The 14,641-nt window shown below is 44.3% G+C and overlaps 1 protein-coding gene across 12 annotated transcripts in view; it reads left to right on the top strand.

Annotated features, from left to right (window-relative positions):
* Positions 1–14,641, top strand: part of LOC113932077 (transformation/transcription domain associated protein) — a 113,886-nt gene that overhangs the window by 17,931 nt on the left and 81,314 nt on the right. For 10 of the 12 annotated variants that reach the window (XM_027610509.1, XM_035722076.1, XM_027610510.1 and 7 more), the window contains 9 exons: positions 163–259; positions 2,739–2,877; positions 6,052–6,130; positions 7,644–7,878; positions 8,577–8,937; positions 9,025–9,122; positions 9,588–9,782; positions 10,796–10,987; positions 13,343–13,508. In XM_027610509.1, the coding sequence (XP_027466310.1) occupies positions 163–259; positions 2,739–2,877; positions 6,052–6,130; positions 7,644–7,878; positions 8,577–8,937; positions 9,025–9,122; positions 9,588–9,782; positions 10,796–10,987; positions 13,343–13,508 (1,562 nt within the window). The remainder of the gene's footprint in view (positions 1–162; positions 260–2,738; positions 2,878–6,051; positions 6,131–7,643; positions 7,879–8,576; positions 8,938–9,024; positions 9,123–9,587; positions 9,783–10,795; positions 10,988–13,342; positions 13,509–14,641) is intronic. The other 2 variants (XM_027610507.1, XM_027610511.1) reach the window with 1 other exon arrangement.

Genomic DNA, 14,641 nt, shown 5'->3' with positions numbered 1-14,641 from the left:
GAACTGCACACAAATGTAGAGTATTTATGGTTGGTGCTGTGTTCTGGTCTGTGTAGAAATCACATTTTTAGGGCTTAGTAATTACTGTAGGCTTTGATTAATATTAACATCACCTAAAGAGTTAAGAGCTAATATTGTGAATTCTATTCACTTCTCATTCAGGCAACATAAGCTTTACAACAAGGAGTTGTACGCTGACTTTATTGCTGCTCAGATTAAAACATTGTCATTTTTAGCTTATATCATCAGAATTTATCAGGTAAGTTCATTGACTTTTAAGTCAGGTTTACTGAGATACAATTTACGTGCAATAAAATTCACCTTTTGTAGGTATTCAGTTCTATGAATTGACAGATGCGTACAGTTAGTAACTACCAACACAATGAAATAGAGAGCATTTCAAAATTTCTTTTATACATTTACAGTCCATTTGCTCCCCAGTCCCTCGCAAACACTGACTTGTTTTTTGGCACCTAGTGTTGCCCTTTCCAGAATGTCGAACAAACGAATCCCATAGTTGGGTAGTGTATGTAACCTTTTGAGTGTCACTTCTTTCACTCAGCAGTAGCGCTGAGATTCAGTCTTGTTATTTTATTTTTACTGGTAGTTAGCTGTCTTCGTCTGCTTAGGCTCCCTCACAAAATACCATAGTGGATGGCTCAGACAGAAAAAACTTAGCTTCTCACAGTTCTGGAAGTTGGGAAGGCCAAGATCGAGGTTCTAGCAAGTTTCTGGCAAGGACTCTGCCTTCTTGCTGTGTCCTCATATGGGGTGGTTGGGGGGTAATGAGACGGAGAGATTACTGTTTGTCTTCTAAGGCCACAGTCCCATTGGATTAAGGCCCCATACTTAAGACCTCATTTAACCTTAATTCCTCCCTAAAGACTCTGGTTTTTGGGTACGGTCACAGTGGGGGTGAGGGCGTCAACATGAATTTGGGGGGTGGGGGGGCACTGCAGCTGCAGTACCACCCCGTATGGGTGCACCGTGCTGCCTTTATCCGTTCACCAGTTGCTGAACATTTGGGTGGTTTCTAATTTTTTCTTTAAGCAGCTTTATACAATATAATTCACATACTAACTGTACACTTTTAAAGTGTACAGTTAAGTGGTTTTTAGTTTATTCGAGGCTTTATACAACTGTCACCACCATCTGATTTTTAGAACTGTGTCACCCTAAAAAGAATCCCCATCCTGATTACCATCGACATTCATTTTCCCGTGGTCCCCAGCCCCTGACAGCCACCACGGTCCTTTCTGTTGGTAGATACGCCGATTGCATTTCTGGACATTGTTAGTAAGTCCATCGTAAATAAACCCTGGCACCCAGATTTCCGTATGGATGTATTTGGTGCATCGACTTCTGCTGGTGTTGAAAGTTGTGTTACAGCAAGTTTTGAGGAGAGATTGGAACTTTAAAAAAATGGCATCATTCATAAGCCAGTGATAGAAGAGTTTGGGATGCTCTTTTGAGGAGCCTGAAGGGTGATTTTGTTACTGTTCTTCCCCACTCATAGTTGTAGTCTGTCCTGATTTCAGTCCCGAGTAGAGCTTGGAGGAAAGAAATGACACCTTATTTCCCGTTAGTCATACAATGTTTTTGAGTAAAATTCTGGTGTAGTTGTAGTTATGTATAGCAGTGGGGTTATGTTACCGTTTGTTATTTTTTTAAGGAAAAAACTTAATTTTCAGAAAGTAAAAACGAAAACACGTTGCCAAATTGTTTAGAGTAAAAACTACCTTTGAAAGCATTTGTAACTCTTTTTGTCCCTTTTATTTTAATTTTTTTTCTTTCAAAGATTTTATTTATTTATTAGAGAGAGAGAAACAGCACGAGAGGGGAGAGGATCAGAGGGAGAAGCAGGCTCCCCGCTGAGCCGGAAGCCCGATGTGGGACTTGATCCCAGGACTCCGGGATTATGACCTGAGTCGAAGGCAGTCGCTTCACCAACTGAGCCACCCAAACGCCCCTCTTTTTGTCCCTTTTAAAGGGCATTTGTCTAGATAATGATAATTTGCACTGAGAATAGGGAACTTTGGTTTTAAAAATCTGAATTAGGTACCCCTGGATATTTTAGTCAGCTTGAGCTGTGTTAATACTATCTTCATACTCCTCAGAAGGAAACTGATGAGAGCTTGTTCTGAGTGGAGGAACGATTCTCCTGTCATTCGCAACATAGGTTAATGGGACGACTGAGTAGATTATGTTCTATGAAATTTTCTTTTTTTTTTTTTAATTTTATTTATTTGACAGAGACACAGAGAGGGAACACAAGCAGGGGGAGTGGGAGAGGGAGAAGCAGGTTCCCCGCTGAGCAGGGAGCCCGACCTCTGGGGCTCGATCATGACCTGAGCCGAAGGCAGACACTTAACGACTGAGCCGCCCAGGCACCCTCTATGAAATTTTCAATATTCTCCCTCCTCCCCACCAATAATAAGTGATTCATATTCATTATTAGAAGTTGGGAAAATGCAGAAGAGTCCAAAGAAGTCATCCATAATCCCATTGTGTAAAAGAAACTGCTGTTTAACGTTGTTGTACATCCTCCCACCGTGGTAGTGATCACACGAACTATTAAAACTTTCTGGATAATAATTGTTTATTAGGATGATTACTTTATGAGGGTCCTTTGAGCCACAGTCTTACTGAACCTTTTTGAAGTTTGTAAAATTGGGGTTTTTCTTACCCTCTCCCCCCTAGTCTATATCAATGTGTTGTTTTCCTCCTCACTTTTACAGGAGTTGGTGACTAAGTACTCTCAGCAGATGGTGAAAGGAATGTTACAGTTACTTTCAAATTGCCCTGCGGAGACAGCACACCTCAGAAAGGAGCTTCTGATCGCTGCAAAGCATATCCTCACCACAGAGCTAAGAAACCGTAAGTCCGCCTTACCTTGCAATGCTTGTGTGGGCCTCCCTGCCTGTGGGACCGCGGACATCCCATTGTTGGGCTGAGTCTTGAGTTCACTCGGGTGTTTCAGGCTCCACGTGTCCTTTCTCTCCTGCTGTCTTGGGTTTACTCTTTCCCCTTCTTTCTCGGCCTTGTTGCCTCCGCGCTCTTGGTCTGCCTCTCTTCTTTGCCTGTCACCAGGGTTCTCCCTGTATCTTCCCAACAGCCTCATAATTAATGTGATCATTTCCTTAGCACAGTGCATGTCCTCAACGTCTCATGCTACTTCTCTGCTTTTTGGCCGCATATCTTTTGAAATTGCAAGGAGCTGTTTGCTTATTAACGCTCAGCTACCAATCTTTAGAAGGTGAGAAGAAAACAATGTTTTCTTTCTCCATACTGTGAAACGGTGGATGGGTCCTCTTCTTGTGCACAAGATTATTACTTGCTTTTTGCTAATCTGATAATTATACTTTTTCTATCAATTACTGATATATAATTTAAAAATACTTGTGGGCGCCTGGGTGGCTCAGTCGGTTAAGCGACTGCCTTCGGCTCAGGTCATGATCCTGGAGTCCCGGGATCGAGTCCCACATCGGGCTCCCTGCTCAACGGGGAGTCTGCTTCTCCCTCTGACCCTCCCCGCTCTCATGCTCTCTCTCTCTCATTCTCTCTCTTAAATAAATAAATAAATCTTTAAAAAAAAAAAAAAAAAAAAACTTGTATTTGCTATGTCCAGATCGTTACGTTGAAGTTCATCCTCGTTGTTTTGAGATGGTAACCCTCTTCCCCCAGTAAGGATTCAATATTCAATGTTTTGTTGGCCTGGCTTTGTAAATTGGAGTGTACATAAAACTAAGATTGCGCTTTCTTACATAGTTCTTAAACGTGAAAGGAAAGGTACAGTTCGAGTGATAATACATGACTGACTACAATAAAGCTCAGATATTTTTATGCTGTTAAAATACAAATTGTAGTGATACTGCAAAAGGATACAGCTGAGTAGAATATAGACGTTTTTAAAACCTTTAAAAAAAAAATGTAACATAGCAGAGTGCCCCAAAGAAATGTATGATTTTGCCAAAAATTACAGAACAAACACATGTGCACATCCCCCAGGTTGAGAGATTCTGCGTCACCGGCACGCAGAGCCCCCCCCCCCATCACTACGTGCCTCCAGGGCTGAGGACCGTTGGCGGTTTGTCCAGTCCCGGCTCCCTTGGCCGTATGTGGCTTTTCTACATGTTCATCTCTAAACAGTATCAACATAGAAGAATTTTAAGTGGGACAGTTTAAAATCGATTCACTGCAGTTCTCAGATTAACTATCAGCATTCCTGCCATTCAAGTCATGAGGCTCTGGGAGGTGCTTTTGGGGAGCTGTGTAGCAGGAGGTTTCTATAAAAAAAAAAACCTTTCCCATGCTTATCAGATAATCGTGTTCCATCACTTGCAGCCTGGCCCCATGAGCCGCACGGCTCTGTTTCGGTCTTCACGGTATTCCACAAAGATCAGTGCGTTTCCAAGGTGCTGCTCTCAGGGTTTGATCACATCAGGCTGGTTGAATTCAGCTTTTAGAGCCCCCCCGCCCCCCTTTTAAGTCTCCCTACTGATTTTTGTTTTGTTTTGTTTTTTTACAAGATACTTTAGGATACTTTATTTAGAAGCCCATAGTAGTTCTTGGACTTAAGTGGGTAAAAACATCACATCTCAAAAGGATTTTCATTTAAAGAAACACTTAAAGAATCATTTTAAATGTTAGTATTGTTATGTATTATATTATTATAAAATACAAAAAATGTGTTCATATAGCTAAAATTTACATATCCACTAATGTTTTCAGTTAGCCCTACTTTTTTTTTGGTATCTGAAACAGTATCAAATGGTAACCCATTTGCACTAATCCTGAAGAGCAGTAGTTTGAGAAAACCTAGCTGTTCAACAGTGTTAACCCGTTTTTCTGGAGATTCTGATGCTAGGTCATGGAGGGAATCTGGGAATTAGTGCTGTACAGCTTAATTTCTTACCACTTCCTCCTTGCACACTTTGCTTGTCCCTAGCCAGCCCACCAGCACTTGGTGCCTGAGTCCTTAGCATCTTTCCTTCTGTGCCTCCTTCCTCTGGGCCACCTCCTGAGGACATCCCAGGCACGTTCCGTTCTCTGACTTCAGAGGGATTGCTGGTTGTTTGCTTCCATTTGGCACTTCTCCCTGTGCTGCCTCGCTTTGGGAGTTACCTGGAGATGTGCATTGTGTCTCTCCAGTGCACACACTTCTGTTCGATCTTTGACCTGTAGTAGTTGTTAGCTGGTGGAGAATGTACTTTATTTACTGAAGCTGGCCACAACGTCAGGCTTGTTCCAGAATCTAAACATCCTTTGAATATTTGTGGCAAGAGTTCCGTGGGGGAGTGTGGAGGAGAGGCCTAAAACATGCAGGTTGCTCCCTATCTGCACATCCTCAGAATTGTGATTTGTCCCTGAGTGAAGACCAGCTGTTTCTACCCTGGTGAGGTCTACGGGCCTGCTGGGCACCAGGAGGAGGTTTGCTGATGATTCCATCTGCAGGATTAGACAGAACCCCTGTGAGTTTCTAGTCAGCATCACCCGAGGAGTGGGGAGACTGGGCCCCATGTCTAGGAGAACCCTGTAAAATTTTTAGACTTTTGTAATTTATTTCTTCTCTTCTCCAGACAGGCGTGGGTGGTTGGTGGCAGTTTTTTGTTTTTTTTTTTTTAATAAGATTTTTTTTTTTTTTTTTTTTAATTTTTAAGTAATCTCTACACCCAGCATGGGGCTCGAACTCTCAACCCCAAGACCAGGAGTCACCGCTCTTCCAGCTGAGCCAGCCAGGCGCCCTACTGGTGACAGCTTTTAAGGATGGTGGGATGGGCCTCCAGCCAAGTACTAGGGGCAGGTTCTCTGCCAAGAAAGGGAAGCTCACTTTTTCTTACTCATTATCTGATACCGAATGTGATCCTACCTGCGTCTTTGACAGCAGGTGGCTTGTGTGGCCCTGCAGAGCCAGTGTCTTAGACTGAAATACAGCATGTGGGGTTTTTTCCTCCCCACGCGTTTCCAAATCTAGATTGCTAATTGACTGTAGGTTGGCTCCTGTGTTGTTGGTGTAATTGGTGACATGTGCAATGGACATTTGTGTTCTAGAGTTCATTCCTTGCATGGACAAGCTGTTCGATGAATCCATACTCATTGGATCAGGATATACTGCTCGAGAGACTCTCAGGTATGGTATTAAACGTGCGGTATCTATTGACAAAATGCAGAGGGGGCAGTGAGCCGTGGTACTTCGTGTTATGAGTGTTTCGGCAGATGTAGGCTTTACTGTCCCTTTGGATTTAGAATTGCAGGAAGTTTGGAAATGCCTTAGGTTGGTTTTTGTGCCTTAGCTTACAGGGAAAAACCAGAATAGTTGTCTTGATTTAAATTGTACGTAAAACTGTATCTGACTTGTGTTAGTTTTTCTGTTGGCTTTTTTTTTTTGCTTTTTATATAACAAGTGTGTGTCTGTTTTATAAAAGAGTATTTAATAACCCAGCAAGAAGCAAGAAGGAAAGGAAACCTTTCGGTTCTACACGAGGAGTTCAAGTAACATGGATAATATTTTGGTGTATTCCCTTCTAGCTTTATTTTTTGTGGATTTTATAGAATAAATGTAGTTGTGATCATGTTTATCGTTTCTAAAGGAGAAAGTTAATATTTTATCATGTTTTACCACGTAAAATGAAGCAATGTTCGTAATTTTTTTTGGTTCTAACACGGGAGGTGTAATAGATCTTTTGAAAAATACACAGAACACTTTGAATATGACATAGGCCATCACTACGTTTTCCATATAAGGTAGTTACAAATGTGAAGACGCTTTTTTTTTATAACTTGCAGTTGAACCTGGCTGCAGTTGGACATGAGATCATGTCACTCCTGCTTGAGACCCTGCGGTGCTTCTCTGTTGTCCTTGGCAAACACCACCAGACTCACCACTTGTGTGGGATTTGGCTCTCTCTTCCCGACCTGCCACAGCCACACTGGCCTCTGTGGCACCCTGGCACTCCCCACTTAGGACCTGTGTCTTTCCAGTTTCCTCCTTCTGGAAGTTTCCCTGGCTCTTTGCCCAGTGGCCCTTTGTCCTTAAGGTCTCAGCATCAGTGTGACCTTTTCAAAGGGGCTTTGCCTGCCCCCTGAGAGTGGCTCCCCCTCTGGTCTTTGTCCCGGTGCATTTTCACATCTCCCACAGCACATTCTGGGGTGTTTCCCCTTCTATAAATATGCTTCCTGAGGGCTGGGGCTCTGTTCACTCTGGTCACTGGTAATCTGGTGTCTAGCTCATGGCTGGCACATGGCGGGTGTCCAGACCTTTAGTCAGTGAGTACTCAGGAGCCCAAATGTTCTTTTTCTGTCTCTCTAAAATGGTCACAATGTATAAGGTGTTAATTGACACACACTGATCTTTGAGGAACAAAACCCGTTCCGTGTGTGATTGAGCTGGTGATGATTTCTGCTCATGTACTGTATGTGCCCTTGTGACCATGAGATGCGAGAACTTGGAAAGTAAAGATTTAGGCACCGAGACCAGACTTGAGCCTTGTGGTCGTGTATTCTGGGGAAGCTGGAACCATAGAAAGCGTGCCCCAAATGTACCGCCCTGTGTGTTGCTGGGGCACGTGGTGGGAGAAACGGTGGCCTGCAGATGTGGGAACGTGGGAACTGACCCGCACGCTAGCAGAGATCTCTGCCCACAGGCCCCTCGCCTACAGCACGTTGGCCGATCTCGTGCACCACGTTCGTCAGCACCTGCCCCTCAGTGACCTCTCCCTCGCTGTCCAGCTTTTTGCCAAGAACATCGATGACGAGTCTCTGCCCAGCAGCATCCAGACCATGTCCTGCAAGCTGCTGCTGAACCTGGTGGATTGTATCCGCTCCAAGAGTGAGCAGGAGAGCGGCAATGGGAGAGATGTCCTAATGCGGATGCTGGAGGTACCGGTTCTCCTGAGAGGCGTCGGCGTCCTGCTCTTTCATCTCATCTGCTGCAAAACTTGTGCTTTACTGACAAGTTTATGCTGCCGTCAGATTGCCCAGCTGGATTCCGGGTGCCAGACCACCTGGGTTCAAATCCCCACTCCCCATTAACTAGCCAGGCGTCCTTGGGCAAGATATGTAACTTCTCTGTGCCGGCTTACTCACCCGAGCAGGGATAATCACATGGCAGACAGGGTCTGCCTCCCAGGATTGTCAGGAGAGGTCAGAAAGTAGTACGAGGTTGCTCCTAGCACGGTTCCTGGCGAGCACTTTAGAAGAGGTATTTCTGGGACACTGTGTAGCCAAGGGCTGGGTTCGCTGCGAACACCTGTGGGGAGGCACCCAGTTGGGTGTGTGGGTGCAGAGTAGAGCGTAATTGCCAAGGCCAGTGGGCGATAGTGTGGGTTTTGGAGTAGTCTGGGCTGCGTCCAGGCTTATCCGACAAGTCCCCCAGCTTTTCTGAGCCAGATTCTTCATGGCGACAGTGGCCGTTAGTGATGCCACTCTGGTTACCGTTGGGGGAAACGGCACACTTCCTTCATGCGAAGCAGAGTGACTTCCACAGGTGCTTTCCCGGTTCGTTTTTCTGTCTTCTGAAAAGGTTGGCCCGTCGAAGAGGAATGATTGTCTTTCTCGCCCCTTTCTCTTCCTGCCAGGTCTTTGTTCTCAAATTCCACACCATCGCCCGGTACCAGCTCTCTGCCATTTTTAAGAAGTGCAAGCCCCAGTCAGAACTCGGAGCCGTGGAGGCAGCCCTGCCCGGGGTGCCCACTGCCCCCGCGGCCCCGGGCCCCGCCCCCTCCCCTGCGCCCGTTCCGGCCCCCGCCCCACCCCCGCCCCCCACCCCTGCTCCCCCCGTGACCCCAGCCCCTGTGCCTCCATTTGAAAAGCAAGGAGAGAAGGATAAGGAGGACAAGCAGACGTTCCAGGTCACAGACTGTCGAAGTTTGGTAAAAACCCTGGTCTGTGGCGTCAAGACAATCACATGGGGCATAACGTCATGTAAAGCGCCTGGTGGTAATTCTGCTCTTGAATTATTTAGACGTGATGTTTCTCACAGAGTGGGTTTATTCGCAGTAACTGACTACGCTCTCTCTCTTCCAGAAGCTCAGTTCATTCCCAACAAGCAGTTACAGCCCAAAGAGACTCAGATTTACATAAAACTTGTGAAATATGCAATGCAGGCTTTAGACATTTATCAGGTAAGGCAGTGCCCTGGAACCGGGCTCCCGAGTGTGGAAGAGGGATGCTAGTGATGGAAGGGGTCTTGGGAGTCTCATCTGTCATTGTTTCGGCCGGTCGACAGTATTTGTCTACCCAGGTTTGCTTTTGTTTAGTGGCGTAGCGTTGCGTTAACGGGGAAGAGTCTCACTTGCGTCAGTGTGTACATTCTCCGGGCTGGCGGGTGGTGCAAATGGACGGCAGGAGAAACAAGATTTAAGTTTACTCAGTTTGCTCCTGTTTAAGGAAGCCTTCAGAAAGCTTTTTTGTTTGTTTTAATTATTTTCCAAAATTAAGCTGGGAATAGTGAATTAAAAGATGGGACGGGGCATTTATGATCTAATTGAAATGTTCCGCTTTAAATATGTAGGTAAAAAAAAATGTACTTACGGAATGCATTCAGAGATGCCTAGTTTTGACGTCCATGGGTTTTCTGCCTGTGCTAGGTCCAGATAGCAGGAAATGGACAAACATACATCCGAGTAGCAAACTGCCAGACGGTCAGAATGAAGGAAGAGAAGGAGGTATTGGAGCACTTCGCCGGTGTGTTCACCATGATGAATCCCCTAACGTTTAAAGAGATCTTTCAGACGACGGTACCTTATATGGTGGAAAGAATCTCAAAAAATTATGCTCTTCAGGTATAAAACTCCTTTTTCATATCTTTTCAACGTTAACTTTAAAGTTACTGGTTTAAGTGTTGAGTACTTGGCATTCTGTTTATTTTGAGGGCTTTCTAAGTAATGTGCCTAAGGATGTGCTCATAGAACAAAATATTTAGTAATTTTTGAGAAAGAGAGCACACACATGCACATGTACGAATGGGGGCTGGGGGTGGCGCAGAGGGAGAGAGAGAATCTCAAACAAACTGGTGGCTCAGGGGGTCAAACTCTTGATTTCAGCTCAGGTCATGATCTCAGGGTCATGGAATCAAGTCCCACGTTGGGCTGTGCATTCAGCAGGGAGCCTGCTTGAGATTTTCTCCTCCCCCTCTCCCTCTGCCCCCCCCCCCAACTCATTTGCTGAGTGCAAAGCCTGATGCGGGGTTCGATCTCAGGACCCTAAGATCATGACTGGAGCTGAAATCAAGATTTCAGGTTAACTGACTAGAGAAAAATTAGAGTATAATATTAAAATTTTCAGGGAGCCTACGCGGCTCAGTGGGTTGCTCGTCTGCCTTCGGCTTGGGTCGTGATCCCGGGGTCTTTGGGATCGAGCCCCGTGTTGGGCGCCCTGCTCTGCGGGGAGTCTGCTTCTCCCTCTCCCTCTGCCCCTCACCAGCTCATGCTTGGTCTTTCTCACTTTCTTTCTCTCTTTCAAATAAATTCTTTATTTAAAAAAATTGTTTTTTTGTTTTTTTTGTTTTTTTTTTTTCAAAATATCAAGATGTTTTGGATCAGTTTCTTTCATTAGTAGAAATGATGTAGGCTCTTGGTATTTGATGGTGAGGAGAAAATAAGGGACTTAAGTATTTGAAGTGAACTCCACTCAATGCTCAGCAGATTAATTAATTTTTTTCCCCTGGGTGGATAATTAATTTGTTGGAGTATCTGATACAGGTTTGGTTTTGTACCTTGGGACAGTTCATTACTTTGTGCTCAAGCTACTTTGAGGAGGGGATTATTTTTGTCACACGTATGTCTTGTTTGGACAGATCGTTGCCAATTCCTTCTTGGCGAACCCTACTACCTCGGCCCTGTTTGCTACAATTCTGGTGGAGTACCTCCTGGACCGCCTGCCTGAAATGGGCTCCCACGTGGAACTCTCCAACCTGTACCTCAAGCTGTTCAAGTTGGTCTTTGGCTCCGTCTCCCTCTTTGCGGCTGAAAACGAACAAATGCTGAAGGTAAAGCTCACTTAGATCCAAGTGTACTTTGTTTGGGGGTTTTTTTTGTTGTTGTGTTTTAATTCCTGTTTTTACTTTTGCACAGATTGGAGTTGCTTTTTTTATATTTGTAAAGTGCTCTTTGAATTAATAAATACTTGGAACCAATAAGGACCAGATGTGAAAAACATTTCATATATCTCTAAGCAGAGCTCAGTGTATCGGTGATTTATTTATTTATTTATTTAAAGATTTATTTATTTATTTATTTGAGAGAGAGAGAATGAGAGATAGAGAGCACGAGAGGGAAGAGGGTCAGAGGGAGAAGCAGACTCCCTGCTGAGCAGGGAGCCCGATGTGGGACTCGATCCCGGGACTCCAGGATCATGACCCGAGCTGAAGGCAGTCGCTTAACCAACTGAGCCACCCAGGCGCCCTGTATCGGTGATTTAAAGCAAGAACTTCAGAATGCCTGTGGTCGGCAGTGGGTTGCCAGTAGTATTGCCACCACTAATTTTTTTTTAATTCAGATTTCTTTCTCTGGGTTGATTACACAAGTAAAATAGGAACCCATTGTTCCTATTTTAAAAATTGAGCGATAGAGGAACAAAGAAGGAAAAAAATGTCTTCACCGAGTTCTAGCTGAAGAGAAGCAGTTGGCTTTGTAACCATTCTGATGACGTTAGTCTTCCTCCACTTTAACTCTGTTTCTACTCTGTTGTCTTATTTTCTGTGGCAATACGTGGACATCTCATTTCGAGACCAGTTGTTTATTTTCCCTCTCTATATCAAGAATTCTAACCATTTGTATTCCTTATTAAGACTGTCTTGGAGGGATGTGCGTCCTGACGTTTTTGTGGATGACTAATGCAGTATAATTTGATGTCATCAGTTATTTGATTTTAACAAATGGCTAAAAAACTTACCCGTGGTTCCATCTACCACCGAAAAAGCAGCAGATGGTCTAACAGAAAACCTAATAAAAATTCACTTTCACTGAAGGCAGAATATTTTAATTCTTGCAGAAAGTAAAATATTATCACCAGTTGTCTCTGAAGAGTGATGTCTTCCTCTGGTGGAATTCTGAGGAAGTGAACAAGATCTTTTTTTTTTTTTCCCCTGGAGTAGTAAGTGTACAGAAGGTGACAAGAGCACCGGTCATCTCTGCTTTTATGTGACTTGTTTCCTTAGGGAGTTTTTCAGTTCTAGAGTAATCACTTGTCAACAACCTTGCCATGACTTTCGTGTTCATATGAAAGAAAAATACTTGAATGTTTCTAAGAAATACTTGATTTCAGTCTGTGTCCGCACGATTTGGTATCGTCAAAAAATTTAAATTTTGCTGACGTTAGATACAGAACAACAATAACAAAAACAGAACAAACCCTAATGGTAGGTTGTTGGAGTATTGTTCCGGAAAAACACTCAATAAATTTCATAGAACTTTTTGTCAAAATAATATACATGGTTGATTTAGTCTGTAAAATAAATCTGTTGTGCCACCTATGACAGCAAATCGGGAACCATGTCATTGACCGTACAGCACTTCTCAGTTCACGTTAAATATGCCTGTAAAACATTTCACGTGCAGCCTAACCTGTCACATGTTCAAACCAGGACCCGAAAAGTATTAGATAAAAAGCTAATCTGGCTTAAAATATTAATTAAAGCTATTATAAGCTAATAAAGTGCTTTTTTTAATTAAAGAAATACCCATTTTTTTTCCGATTAAGTCTTCCAAAACCTTATAATCTCAGGTTTTTCCCCAAGATTTTATTTATTCATTTGAGTGAGAGCGCACGTACACAGGCAAGCAAGTCGGGGAGGGCAGAGGGAGAGGGACGCGCGGGCTCTGCACCGAGTGTGAGCCAGACCTGGCTCTCACCGCCCTGAGATCAGGACCTGAGCTGAAATGAGGAGTCAGACGCTCCCTTATAATCTCCATTTTTGCGGCTCTTCCAAACTGTGTGTGTATCATATTTGATAGTGAAGTTTCAGTTCCCTTAGGTGATTTTTGCATTTAGATTGTTACAGGAAATGGGCATCTTCATCTTGTTTGATGATTTAGTCTTATAAAGGAAGTGACCACATTCACAGGAATTGCAGGGCCAGAAGGGATGTCACCTTTTCAACATCAGGTAACTACACAGTAACGTAGGAACCTGTTAAATGCTTCTTTTGCGGCCACCCCGGTGGAAACCAGCATATATTTTGAGACCAATTAATTTGAGCCAAATAAAGGTTGGAAAGGTCTTGTTTTGTTTTTCCTTTTGGAATGAAGTCATCAGAATTACCTTCGTTCCTGTTTGCAGTGAACCGCTGGTGTGGCCCCTCCTCATGTAGAGCCTATTAACCTGCCTTTTCTCCACCCTGCAGCCCCACCTGCACAAGATTGTGAACAGCTCCATGGAGCTTGCACAGACTGCCAAAGAACCCTATAACTACTTCCTGCTGCTTCGGGCTCTCTTCCGCTCCATTGGGGGAGGCAGCCATGACCTCCTGTATCAGGAGTTTTTGCCTCTCCTACCAAACCTCCTGCAAGGTCAGAGCAGTGACTTCGGTTGCCTTTTAGTCTTGTGTGCACGTATGAGTTTGGCTGCCTGTGTTTGTGGGATTCATCCTCTGCACCCACGGAGGTCATGGTGAGGGGATGGACGTGCATGTCACCTGCCAGAGGGGTGTGTGTGTGTGTGTGTGTGTGTGTGTCCGTCCGTCCATCCATCCATCCTTGTGTCCTCTCTTTAAAGGCAGTGGGACTTTGAAGGGAGCCCTCCTGTTCAGGGATGGACCTTCTCCTCCCTGCTCAGAGTTGAACAGAGTTGGAAGGTTTTCATCACCCTGGTGTCAGGCTTTGGTTGTATTTTTGTAGCCTTTGGTAAACAAGCCTAGAAAATGGTTTCTAGGGCTGCTTAGTAATAATGTCAGGGATCCCTAGATTGAAAGAGAATTTGAGTAAGACAGGGAAAAGGCAATTATAAAGCTGATTTATAAGTTTATATTTTTATTTTTTTGCACATTTGCATAAGCAGAATCCTGTAATTGCCATGTAAGCAGGAATGCTTCCAAGATACAGAGCTAAAAAAGGGACTCCTTAAAGAGAAGCCGTTTACAACATACGATACTCAGGAGCCATTGGGAAATGGTTGACCACATTGCCTGTAACATGGCCTTAAGTCCACCACCCATAATCCAGCTCCACTGTCCACATTTAACCCCATCTCTGGTCATCCCCAGCCGAGCCCTCTGCTCTGAGGAGTCTGATTTCCTCCTCCTGCAGTCTCTGTGCTATCCCCAAGCTCATTTCTCCCTACCTCGTTGTATTCAGGTGGGTTCCCTTCTGGGAACTTGGTCTTTCCCTCTCCTCCTCCTCCTTTGGACTCTGAATCCAGTGATGCTGCGGTGGTACCTCTTTTCTCTGGGTCTCTCCATCCTTTCTAGCTTGTCTCTGAGCACTCGGGGCGCGTCCTGATCTGACATGTTTCAGTTAGGAAGGAGTTCAGGGTACCCTCACGAAGAGTGGGGAGGTTGACTTTGTAAAAAGGAAGTTCCTCTCTATTGATAGGAAACAAAAGTGGATTTTTTAAAGAAAATGTTTATTTTACAACATAGACCTCAACTGGGGTCGTCTGTTGGAAGCCTGATAAAAGATGTAAGGTTGTAAACCTCAAGCTTGAG

The sequence above is a fragment of the Zalophus californianus genome, chromosome 10 (assembly GCF_009762305.2).
Source record: "Zalophus californianus isolate mZalCal1 chromosome 10, mZalCal1.pri.v2, whole genome shotgun sequence".
Lineage (NCBI taxonomy): Eukaryota > Metazoa > Chordata > Mammalia > Carnivora > Otariidae > Zalophus > Zalophus californianus.
Note: the sequence above shows the minus strand (reverse complement) of the source record. Positions and strands in the feature narration are given on the sequence as shown.